This window comes from Leptonotus elevatus, chromosome 21 (genome assembly GCF_054856555.1).
Source record: "Leptonotus elevatus isolate MCC_2025b chromosome 21, RoL_Lele_1.0, whole genome shotgun sequence".
Classification (NCBI taxonomy): domain Eukaryota; kingdom Metazoa; phylum Chordata; class Actinopteri; order Syngnathiformes; family Syngnathidae; genus Leptonotus; species Leptonotus elevatus.
This window is the reverse complement of record NC_141259.1, coordinates 13613959-13625808: the sequence shown is the minus strand read 5'-3', so window position 1 is coordinate 13625808 and position 11850 is coordinate 13613959. Positions and strand designations below refer to the sequence as shown.

At 46.9% G+C, this 11850-nt stretch overlaps 1 protein-coding gene across 6 annotated transcripts in view; it reads right to left on the bottom strand.

Annotated features, from left to right (window-relative positions):
• Positions 1-42: 42 nt before the first annotated feature.
• Positions 43-11850, bottom strand: part of LOC147156005 (receptor-type tyrosine-protein phosphatase mu-like) — a 39752-nt gene continuing 27944 nt past the window's right edge. For 4 of the 6 annotated variants that reach the window (XM_086065961.1, XM_086065964.1, XM_086065959.1 and 1 more), the window contains 18 exons: positions 11477-11595; positions 11314-11382; positions 10453-10479; positions 7634-7821; positions 5964-6051; positions 5548-5624; positions 5136-5172; positions 4929-5026; positions 4534-4650; positions 4302-4456; positions 4085-4220; positions 3864-4013; positions 3370-3543; positions 3137-3268; positions 2908-3033; positions 1874-2037; positions 964-1099; positions 43-879 (listed from right to left, as the gene is read on the bottom strand). In XM_086065961.1, the coding sequence (XP_085922087.1) occupies positions 826-879; positions 964-1099; positions 1874-2037; positions 2908-3033; positions 3137-3268; positions 3370-3543; positions 3864-4013; positions 4085-4220; positions 4302-4456; positions 4534-4650; positions 4929-5026; positions 5136-5172; positions 5548-5624; positions 5964-6051; positions 7634-7821; positions 10453-10479; positions 11314-11382; positions 11477-11595 (2047 nt within the window). In that variant the 3' untranslated portion in view covers positions 43-825. The remainder of the gene's footprint in view (positions 880-963; positions 1100-1873; positions 2038-2907; positions 3034-3136; positions 3269-3369; positions 3544-3863; positions 4014-4084; positions 4221-4301; positions 4457-4533; positions 4651-4928; positions 5027-5135; positions 5173-5547; positions 5625-5963; positions 6052-7633; positions 7822-10452; positions 10480-11313; positions 11383-11476; positions 11596-11850) is intronic. The other 2 variants (XM_086065960.1, XM_086065963.1) reach the window with 1 other exon arrangement.

The following is an 11850-nucleotide window of genomic DNA, read 5'->3' as shown; positions in this document are numbered from 1 at the left end:
TTAAAGAGGTTGCGTAAAAATACCTTACACACAAACCCCTAATGAGGAAGTGTTTCAACATATTGACCTCTTTATTTGTGGTAGCTATGGACCAAACAACACAAAATACTTTTCAATAAATACATTTAACATCAGCACCAGACGTATCTGCATGCTTCATAAGGACGACAAGGAAGAATAAATAGTGGGTTTGCCGCACTTCTATGTACAGAATATCAAACATAACAACACGCAGTCTCTGGCAACGCCCACCTGGCCGCCCCGTATCCAAAAGCTCTTCGTTCGCACGTGGACCACTTTTGGCATTTTTTTTAATACAACTTATGGCACCACTGTGCTCTCGTCATGCACGCACGCACATGCTCACGTGTACACGCGCGTACACACTCACGCACACAATGTTCAAGTTCTTGTAAGGAAGAAAATACAATAGGAGAAACAATAGAGTGTGCGCGTGTGCGTGAGTGATGCGGATAAAAGCACATGAAGACAACGGTGACTTTTTCTGCCATCATCGTCGTCCTCATCATGTGACAAACATAAAGTGGCGCACATCAACTTTGGGAGAGTCTTTGAACGGATGCTCCACTAAAGATGCAAACCACGGGGGCGTGTCTACAAAAACACACACACGTGTGGGCGTGGGCGACGGAGTTCAAGCAAGACAGTGCAAAAACATGTCCTCCACTTCATCCATTGTCAGTAGTCGTGCTCATCGGTTTGGGCTTCCTGGTTATGTCCAGCAGCACTGTCGCCATTGGAGGAGGCTGATGAAGAGGAGGATGAGGATGATGAAGAGGAGGAGGAAGCTGCGTTGTGCTCACTCTATGCAGAGGACAAATACTCCAGTGCCACTTCATAACAAAACTTGTATTGTTCCTGTGGACAAAACAAGAAACAGCGGAAATGACTTCAGAGTCGACCATGCACCCATGTGTGTGCGTGAGTGTGTGCATGTGGTACCAGAAGGTCCACCATGTTGGGTTTGTTGTTTCTCAGCGTTTTGACAGCGTGAAAAACATCAAGAGACCGCTGCTGCCGTAACATGTCACACACAATGTTGACACTGCAGAACACACCACTTCGGCCCCCGCCATTCCTAAGGGAGGGGGCAGAAGGAATGAGGGATGATAAGAAATGAAGTCAAGTTCCAACTTTTACCAAGAGAGGGAGCCAAATTCGCAGTTATATTGAAACAGCCTCAGTATCATGTTACAGTACAGTGGTGCCTTCAAATACTACGATTATTGCCCCCCCTCCCCCCCTCCTTAAAAAAAAGATGAGGAAAAGAGCAACCCATAATACTTGTATTTGTATAAAAGCAAACAGTATTGACATCATTCAATGGAATGAAATAGAAGTATGTAAGTTCTGGTGCTGCTTTGGCCACTTGGGGGCAGTATAAGACAGACTGATGTAAACACAGTACAGCACTAAAGTTGTACTTTGCAGACGATCAAGAATATATGACTGGACTGAGCGCTGTTATACTGTCTGTAAATTTACATATGTTGCAACATTGTGTTCCAAAATCCAATATTTTGAGTGTTGTAAAATAGCAATATAAATGCAGTTATCCATTTTTTGTTAGTGTTAGCATTAAGCTACAATTAAGCTAGCTTTGAGTTCGCTGCCACCACAAAGTTCTCATATCCCGAGTCTGTGCTCACAATTTGACCGAAAGATGGCCCTTATCTTGAAAAACTCTTAAGTTAGGTCGCTCTTTTGTCAAGGCACCACTGTACTCAAACTACAAGTACTGAATTAAATAGCACGAATCAGTCAATGCAGCAGCATAACTTGCTAGCTGTTTTTGCAGTTTGTGTCGCGAAATAATGTAGTGCGTGTTGTAGTTTGTTGCGGCCGTGCGTACAGGCAGTGCACCAGCGTGCGTCCGTCTCCGCCGTCATAGTCGTCCTGCCATTTGTCTACCAGGTGGAGCAGCTTGAGGAATGAGCGCTTGTTGACCGGCGTGTCCCGGTAACGCGGCCAGCCCAAGAACTGGAACTGCTGCACCATGCGGTAGCCGTCCTGGGGCTGGGGAGGTGCAAAAAAAAGCGTGGGGTGTCAGGGTGAGCAAATGAAACACTCTCACTAGATGAACATGTGCAACAAGGAAAAGAAGAAGGAGAAGGAGGAGATGAAGGAGGAGAAGGGGGAGGGGAAGAAGGAGGAGGAGGAAGGGGAGGAGAAGGAGAAGGAGGGATAGTAGGAAGGTGAGGAGGGGGAGGAGAAGGAGGAGGGGGAGGAAGAGGATAGATAGGAGAAGTACGAGAAGGAGAAGGAGAAGGAAGAGGGGATAGGTAGGAGGAGGGGGAGGAGAAGGAGAAGGAAGAGAAGAAGGAGGATGTGAAGGAGGGGTAGGTGGAGGAAGAGAAGGAGAAGGAGGGATAGTAGGAAGGTGAGGAGGGGGAGGAGAAGGAGGAGGGGGAGGAAGAGGATAGATAGGAGAAGTACGAGAAGGAGAAGGAGAAGGAAGAGGGGATAGGTAGGAGGAGGGGGAGGAGAAGGAGAAGGAAGAGAAGAAGGAGGATGTGAAGGAGGGGTAGGTGGAGGAAGAGAAGGAGAAGGAGGGATAGTAGGAAGGTGAGGAGGGGGAGGAGAAGGAGGAGGGGGAGGAAGAGGATAGATAGGAGAAGTACGAGAAGGAGGAGGAGAAGGAGAAGGAAGAGGGGAAGGGTAGGAGGAGGGTGAGGAGGGAGGAGGAGAAGGAGGGGAAGGAGCAGGAAGGGTAGTAGGAGGGGGGAGGAGGAGAAGAGGGAGGGGGAGGAGGAGAAGGAGAAGGAAGGGTAGTGGGGGGGGGAGAAGTAGGAGGAGGGGAAGGAGGGTGAGGAGAAGGAGGAGAAGGAGGAGGAGGAGGAAGAAGAGGACGATGAGAAGAAGAAGAAGAAGAAGAGCGGTTCGCACCCTGGCGTTGTTATAGATTCGGAAGATGCGGCTGATGACGTCTTCTTCCAGGTCGGCCGATACGAACTCCACCTGTAGCAAGCCCAAACGATGGACGCCGTTCTCGGGCCAGTACTGAGGACACAACTGGAGGACAAACAGATTGTTAGCATATATGCTAAATATATCAATCCTTGCGGGTTATGCATATCCCGCCTCAATGACAATGTCATCGTGTGCGTGCGCTGACCTGCGCGGGGTCCACGTCGTTGAGCATGACGATGGCGGTGCAGTGGTAGTCCAGGACCAGGCGCCAGAAATCCTTGACGGTGTTGGGCAGCGGATGCTGCGTCACGATGAAGGCCGACGGCTGCTTGTAGCTCTGCGAGGCGCAAAAACGTTTGCCGAAGAACGTCACCGGCAACTCGCAAGACTTTGGCCCAAAAGCCATCTCCAAACTGTCATGCCGGCGCGCGTACGTACGTCCATGAGTGCGGCGTTGATGTAGTTGGAGCTCTCGCCGTCCATAGTGATGAGGAAGGGCAGGCAGCGGTCGGGAGGAAGCACGTCCATGCAGCGGTTCTTGTCGTGGTTGCGCGGAAGCAGCGCGATGCTGCAGTCCTCCACGCGCAACGTCGGCGTCACCATGTTCAACGTCTGGCACACGCGAACGTAAGAACGTGCAACATTTTGGGGAAATATACAGGCTTTTTGATTTTTTGCAGAAATATGCCACTTGTTTCTTGAAAATCAATTTTTTTTAATGAAAACTTTTGTTGGCTAAATGTTTAGCTTTTTTTTTTGAGAATTCTGCAATTCGTTTCTCCACCCAAAAAATACACAATTATACCACTTAATTCTTTAAAATCGAACTTTTTGGGGAAATATATGATTTTTTTACTGAAAACACAACTTTTTGGGCCAATTATTCCGATTATTTCCCCAGAATTATGTAGCTCATGTGTGTGCGTGTTTACCCGGAATTCCTCCTTAATGGGACTGGAGTTGGTCTGCGGGTCCAGCCGGTTCATGTCATAGTATACGGAACGAAGCTGATTGGCCGGGATGGACGTGTCGCCGCACAGACACGCCTCCAGGATGGCGTCGTGGATGAAGACGTACTGCTCCTGCAGGGCGCACGGTGCCGCGTCACATTCTGACGACGCCGCAATGGCCGCGTGCACGTGTGCGCGCGTACCTCGGTCTGCACCATGTTGACGCGCCGCGCCCGCAGCTCTCGCACGCAGTTGTAGATGTCGACCACGCCCTCGCGCTCCGCCATGTCCAGCATGATGTCGATCACCATGAAGCAGCCCGTGCGGCCCGCGCCAGCACTGTCACAAACACGCGTCATTCAGGTTGCATGCTGCCCATGTGACACATTCATCATCATCATCATCATCCTCGAGCCAGACCTGCAGTGAACGACGGTGGGCCCGGCAGTGGGCGGCGTCTTGGCCTTCACGCGGCGTATGAAGCCGAGCAGTCCGGTGGCGTGCAGCGGGACGCCGTGGTCGGGCCAGCCCGTGAAATGGAACTGGCGGATCTCCCGGATCTCGGCCACGCCCCTCTGGAACACAAGTGACCCATCAGCCGTCGGGGTCGCGGCACCCGAATGACAAGCGGCGACTTGACGATGTCACCGACCTTTTCCACGGCGAAGGTTCGGATGACGTACTCGGACAGCAGCTGCGTCTCCATCAGGGTTACGGAAACGTCGCCGAAGATGTCGCTGTCATCGGGCCAGTATTTGCAGCACTTCACCTGAATATGGTGCACAACCGCAACACACTTCAAGTAATGACATCACCATCTGTTAATTGCATTGCGCAATATTTGGCCTTTTGTAATCTTGCAAGGGCTGCAGCTATCGACTATTTTGGTATTTGGATATCGGAGTGAAAATTCTATAGAATAAAGTTGTCACTTGAAGTTACTTTAACAACAGGGGGCATTGTTAGAAAAGTCTTGACAAATGCATTCTGGGAAATGGAGTCCCACATACACTCTTTGTGTTGCATGTGTGTGTGTGTTTTGCCTACCCGTCCCACCTCCACCAGGTTGGTTACCATGACGATGGCAGCTGTGTTCTCCTGCCACACCATTCGCCAGAAGTCGTACATGGTCTCCTGCATGGGACCTGCAACACGTGCCCGTACACAAACACACACACACACACAAACACACACTGATGTAAGACAACAGGCGTGGTGTTGTCACGTGAGGATGCGGAGAGCGCCGCTGCGGACCTTGCGTGGCGATGTAGTGGTTGGGCCGGTGGTAACCCTGCAAACGAGACAAAGGGACAAGCAGTCAACTTTTTTCACTTGATTGACAGCTGTCGGAGGTGGGCGGAGTTTCGACTTAGTGCTTAGTCAGGGCGTCATTTTTGGCAAAACAAACTGGCGCGCGGGCGCGTACACGCACGCACTCGTACGCGTCGACTTTTGTGTTTGTTTACTCAGTCAACACCACTTGCATCCAGGATGACCACTGTTGCCATGGAAACAGAGAGGGCCGCCATCTTTTGCTTTGACCTTTAAAGGCAACCAACTATTTATTGAGCGTGTGCGTGTTTGCTTGCTGCTTTTGCGCCAACGATGAAATACAACCAAGTCAGTCCATGTAGAAGGATGTCGTCATTCCGTGTGTGTGACTCACATCGACATAGTTGGCGTTGATGTAGTCAGAACCCTTCTCTCCATCTTGAGGCTGCAGACGCACGCGAGAATGGTCGTCTAACACGCACACGCACACACACACACACAAACACACACAGCAATAGGTAAGTACATCGGTTTTCGAGATAACAGGCTTTGTCGAGCCGATTTTTTCTCCATACAACTTTTGTCATGCGATTGTATTATACTGCCCCCGGTGGCCGAGGTGGGCACACTAGAAGGAGCAGCACAAGGAACGGAATTGAAGCATGAAATCAAATCATCATGCACAAACTAATGAACTGTTGATGCACAATATTATAGAGTGCTATTTTCCTTATCAAAAACATTTACTTGAGGGGGCGGGGGGAGGGGGGGGGGGCAGCAACAGATTAACAGGTGTGTTTGCGTACGTACAAGCGATGATGTTCCCGTAGCGATTTTTCATTCGGTTTTCGTCCTTCTTGGCCGAGTCCCAAGGTGCTGACTGACCCTCCAAGAAACTCTAAGCATACAAACACAACAAATGAGCACAAAAAAATACAAAATAAGCCATCAATCAAACCATCAATTGGCTAAAGACAGCATGTGTGCTCGGTCTGTAGCGTACTATACTAGAGACGAGAAAATGCATGTGCTCGTCATGGCAAAATCGGAAAAAAAAAAAAACACTCCATTTTCCTTCAATTCTTTTCTTTTTCCTTCCTTTGTTCCACACTTCCGTTGCTCATTCGCAGCTGTGTGTGTGCGCGTGTGTGTGCGTGTGTGTGCATAACATGCACAACGCTATCATGCTCTGTGTCCTGTCATCTGGTCATGGGTCAAACTGTGGGAGGTGATGTTTCACTGGCTTGAAGATTTGCTTCCAATAAGCTGCCAAGACAGCATAAGAGAACCGAAACATTCAAAGCAAACCAGGAGTGACCGAAAACCTTCTTAAATAGAGGTTCCACGAAATGAAATCGAAAACCGGAACCTTCTAGATCAGGGATGGGCAACTCTGGTCCTCGACGGCCACTATCCTGCATGTTTTGGATGTTTCCCTCCTCCAACACACCTGATTCAAATGATCAGGTTCGTTATCAGGCACCAGCAGAGCATGTTGATGAGCTGATTATTTGAACCGATAACAATACTGATCATTTGAATCAGGTGTGTTGGAGGAGGGACACGTCTTAAAACAGGGATGGGCAACTCCGATCCTCGAGGGCCACTATCTTACATGTTTTAGACGTTTTCCACGTCCAACTCACTTGATTCAAATTATTAGGATCGTTATCAGGCTCCCCTAGAACTTGATGAGCTCAGGTGTGTTGGAGGAGGGACACGTCTTAAAACAGGGATGGGCAACTCCGATCCTCGAGGGCCACTATCTTACATGTTTTAGACGTTTTCCACGTCCAACACACCTGATTCAAATGATCAGGTTCGTTATCAGGCACCTGCAGAGCATGTTGATGAGCTGATTATTTGAACCGATAACAATACTGATCATTTGAATCAGGTGTGTTGGAGGAGGGAAACATCTAAAACATACAGGATGGTGGCCCCCCGAGGACCGGAGTTGCCCTTCCCTGATCTACATGATGATAGGTGTCTCGTTTAAGGTGATACAAATTAAACAATGTGTTATTGGATGATTGAAACGTGAACAGACTGAATGATCAACTGAATGAAAGAATGAAAGGTTTGTTTTTAAGTGGACATGATGTTCAATTTCTTACCTCGTTAAGCTGTCCAATCGGATGAATTAATAAAGGAGAAGCAAGGGGGTTAATTATTATTATTATTATTATTATTATTGTCCTCACTTCCTTTTCCATTAACATTTAAAAATATGACAAAAACTCCCAAGTTCATAATTACTGTGCTTTTACATCATCATCGTCATGATCAAAACCACAAAACACACTGGACTCAATGCACTTGCAACTTGTGGACGTGCGTGTATGTGTGCGTATGCATGTGTGTTTAATAGATGAGCCCTTGGGGGGGGGGGGGGGGGGGTGTCGGACGGCTGGTAAGCAACACAAGCACACACACGGCGCCTCACAAACACGCACGCACGCACGCACGCACGCACGCACCTCGTACTCCTCCTTGAAGCCGTAGCCCTCGGCGCACTTCATCTGCGTGATGTGCTGCAGCAGGTCGGCCACGCGGATGGCGGGGTGCATCTGGGCCGGGTCGGGGTGGTAGGGGGGCGGCTCGCGCTCCGCTTCGCGCTGCTTCAGGTGGTTCTGGACCAAGCTGCTGGTCTCGCTGCTCAACTCGTCTGCAACGCAAAAAAACACACACAAAAACCCGCAAATCGCGTCAACAAACGTCAAGCGGCCACAACGGCAAAAAAAAAAAAAAAGCTGGACCGGGACATCAGCCTGGCGCAGGATTAAACCAAGTCACACCTGGTGCAAACGTCACATGGTACAAAATGCCACAAGACAACACACACAACACAGATTAAAGGAGCAGTTTGCAGTTTTTTTGTGGGCTGTTTTTTTTAGTTTTTATGAGAGACTCAAGTGATTCAGGGTGGGGGGGGGGGGGTGGACTAGCGAAAAGAGGCTAAGAACTGCAAACTTGCCCTTTAGGTCACATGACTGCAGAGCCTGTGATATCCATCAACTCTTTTCACACTGCAATTATTAATAAAAACTCAACAGTCAATCTTTTTGTTTACTGAACCAAACTGGGCCAGATCCAGAACTGAACCAGATTTACTTCTGGCCAAGATACTTTACTGGGTCAAATCCAGTCATGGTTCAGCTCCAGTCCTGGTCAAGAACAAGTAGTGGCCCAGGTCAAGTACTGAATCAGTTCCATTAAAAGTCCAAATCCAGGAGAGGTTCTGATCCAGTACTGAACCAAATTCACAACTGGTCCAGATCAAGTAGAGGACAAGATGGAGACCCGAGATCCAAGAATGGTCACGGGTCAGTCATAGTCCAGATTTCTGGTTCTGGACCCGCCTCCAGGTGAAAAGAGTTGCATTGCATTGCTTTCAGCAGACAAACCTCAGACCACGCGTGAGTCACTAAACTCTCTGCTCTCATTGGCTGCACTGCTTCCAACCCAACCAATCACGGCAAAAGGGGCGGGGAAAGGCGATGAGATGAAGACGGCGGTGGCTCATAATGCATGACGCGACAACACCAATGGCAACCAATTAAAGTGGAGGAAACGGGCTTGATGACATCACAGATGATGGCGGCATGGCTCCATGCGCTGAGGCGGTATCCCAACCCCCAACCCAACCCAACCCCCCACCCCCCCGGTCCAAATGCATCAACTTACCATGAATGGGAACTTTTACACACCGAAGACGACAAGAAGAAGAGAGAGAGGAGACAAGGTTTAAGCAACAACTTGAGCTTTAGCCTCAGCCTGCACGCAAGCTAGGCTAGCGCTAACACAAAGCTAGCATCAGTCCAACAGGAAGTGGCTTCTTCTAGCCCTTCAGCCCCGCTCGCTAGCTCAATTAGCAGCAGGCTAACCTGACTAGCCTAGCTCATGTGGCTAACCTGACGAGCCTAGCTAATCCAATTCCTTTCAGCAAACTAACTGAAAAACAGAAATGTGCGATGACGCTGGAGTGAATGTTGCCATTTCGCAAGACAGAAAAGTAATAAATACAAGTTTTTGTTGTCAATTGGGAGTCAGGAATGAGCAGGAATGAGCACGCGACTGTTTTCGGGATCATGAATCATTCCCAACTATAGTGAGCTACATACAGTATTTGACATTGTTATCAGCCTTTGAAGCTAAACGCACCATTAGCCTCTGAGAGTTAGCAACCCAGGTAATGTTTAGCAACATTTGGCTTCTTGCTCTTCTCCTATTTGAAAGTCAATTCTGACTAGTGCGGTTCTGTTTGGACATTTTACATCCCCAAATTGATCATTTTATAACCAGATACTAAAATATATTCCGATATTGTGTTTTCCTTAAAATTACGTGAAACTAAAGTGGAAGTCAACACAAACATTTTTCTTTAAAATATTTTGTATGTGCCCTCACTAGTCTAAACACAACAATCTACCTGTTTTTATCCATCACAGGGGACGGCGAATAATGACTGAGAACAACATCACTGTAATAACCAATCACAGAACAGCTTAAAAAAGACATTCAGCCGTGATTGGTCTATGATGTCATTCGTGATCTGTGATGTCATTTTCAGTCGACGGCAAGTGACAAAATGGCCGCCACCTGTGGAAAAATGGCCGCCACCTGAGAGGATTTTTCATTTTTTTCATTTTGCACAAATGCAGTATTAATCAGAATGTTGTGTTTACACTAATGGGGCTTCATAGAAGATATTATTGTCAAGAAAATTTTGGGATTGACTTCTCCTTTAACAACAATGTTATCTGATCTTTTTCGCCATTAAATTGAGAAAGTAAAATAACCCACGAAAAACAAATCAAGTAAAAATCTGTGGTAGTACAATCAGTCTTCAAGGAATGTGCACTGTTGTTGGATTAAACGTGACTTGATTGGTCGTGCCTGGAAAGTGATGCAGAAGGATGACATCATTGAAATGATGCCGTTGTTTTCATATCTTATTAATAGGTCATTGTATCAAAAATGTTGAATTTGGGACAGACGTTTTTGAGGGCGTGTGTCCATGCACAGGTCGGAGGTCACAGACATGGATGCAGGATGGAGTGACGGACGAACGGACGCTCGGTGTTTTCCAGTCAAATGGACCATAATGGACTTGAAATCAAATCAACTCATGAAAAAAAACGAAAGGATGACTGACGACTTTCCATGAAGAAGCCAAGAGCATCAAGCAGGGATGGAGGCAAGCCACAAGATCAACACTTCCTGTCTGTCTGCTCATTTCCTGTCTCACTTCCTGTTTGCTTTCTGTCCTACGGGAAAGAAAGAAAAGACGGCTCACCTAATATGGCGGTCGGCACCGACGCGTCTGCCGGAAGCACGCACGCAGGAGTAGAAGTATTGATTAATTACAGTCACAAGTTTGGAAATCTGTTTCATTGTTGAATTTAAGCATGAATGGATGAATGAATTAGGGCCCGACCGATATGCATTTTTTTAAGCCGATGCCGATTTTTAGCAGAAAAATACACAGATTACCGATTAATCTGCCGATTATTTAAAAATATATATAAAGCATAAAATTACCCCCGCCCCAATTCCTTTTCAATCTGTGTCACTTACGCACAAACTTTCGCTATTAGGATTATCTGCTTTAAATGAAAAGTCCATAGTATGACTTTATTAAAAAAAATCATGAAGTGTAAAAACGAAGCACGTTTTGTATTTACATATACAGTGGGTTTGCTTAACGTCATGTGTTTAGTTTTACAGTTAACTCCAACTGTGTCATTAAACAACTTAAAGGACGCCGAGTGACAACAGAATAACCAGAATAACATACGCTACACACTTGCTAGTTGCTAATGCCACGCAAGCAAAATGGTGCCTTCAGGGTACTTTCACGGCGTCGGAAACTTCGGTTTTCTTAGTTAACGTAAGAAGAAAGTAAGTGAGAAAATAATAAATAAAGAAATAAATAATATACAATAATAATAATAATAAAATTAATATATAATAAATAAATAATAAAGTAAGAAAATAATTGGCCGATTGTCTTGGCCGATGTTTGAAGGCCTGTAATCGTCCGATTATAATCAGCGGCCCGATTAATAGGTCGGGCCCGAGAATGAATGAGAGAAAGCATGAACAGGTGAATGTCTTCATCCTTTGCTGAGTGAAGGATGACGGAATGAATTGTTACCTGCAAAGTAGGACTTTGGAATTGTGCTGCTGTTTGTCTTCATGGTGAAAGATGACGCAGATGACACCGCTGTACACACACACACACCACCATCATCATCATCATCATCATCATCATCATCAGGCTAATTGTGTGTGTGTGTGTGTGTGCGCGCGACACTCACTGTGTCCATTGAGAGTGTGTGCGTGTGTGTCCACCATTGTTGTGTGCTGCGAATTGTTGACCATGAGAGTCATTTCCTGTCTGGAGCTGAGCGTTTCCTTCCTCTTCTTCGCCAACTTCCTGTTGGCACAAAAAAATGCCACACAGGTCAAGACACATACACATACATGTATACTGGCCGCATCTATTGCTGAGTGTGTGTGTATGTGTGTGTGTATGCGTGTGTGTTTATTGAACATGAAAAAAGCGTCCTTCAAGTTGACTTTAAAAGCTTTAAGTATTTTTTCTCTTTCTATTCCGAGTGCGCAAATAAAAACATCCATTTGTCTGATTCACTTGGAGACGCACACACGCACACGCACACTTTGACTCTGA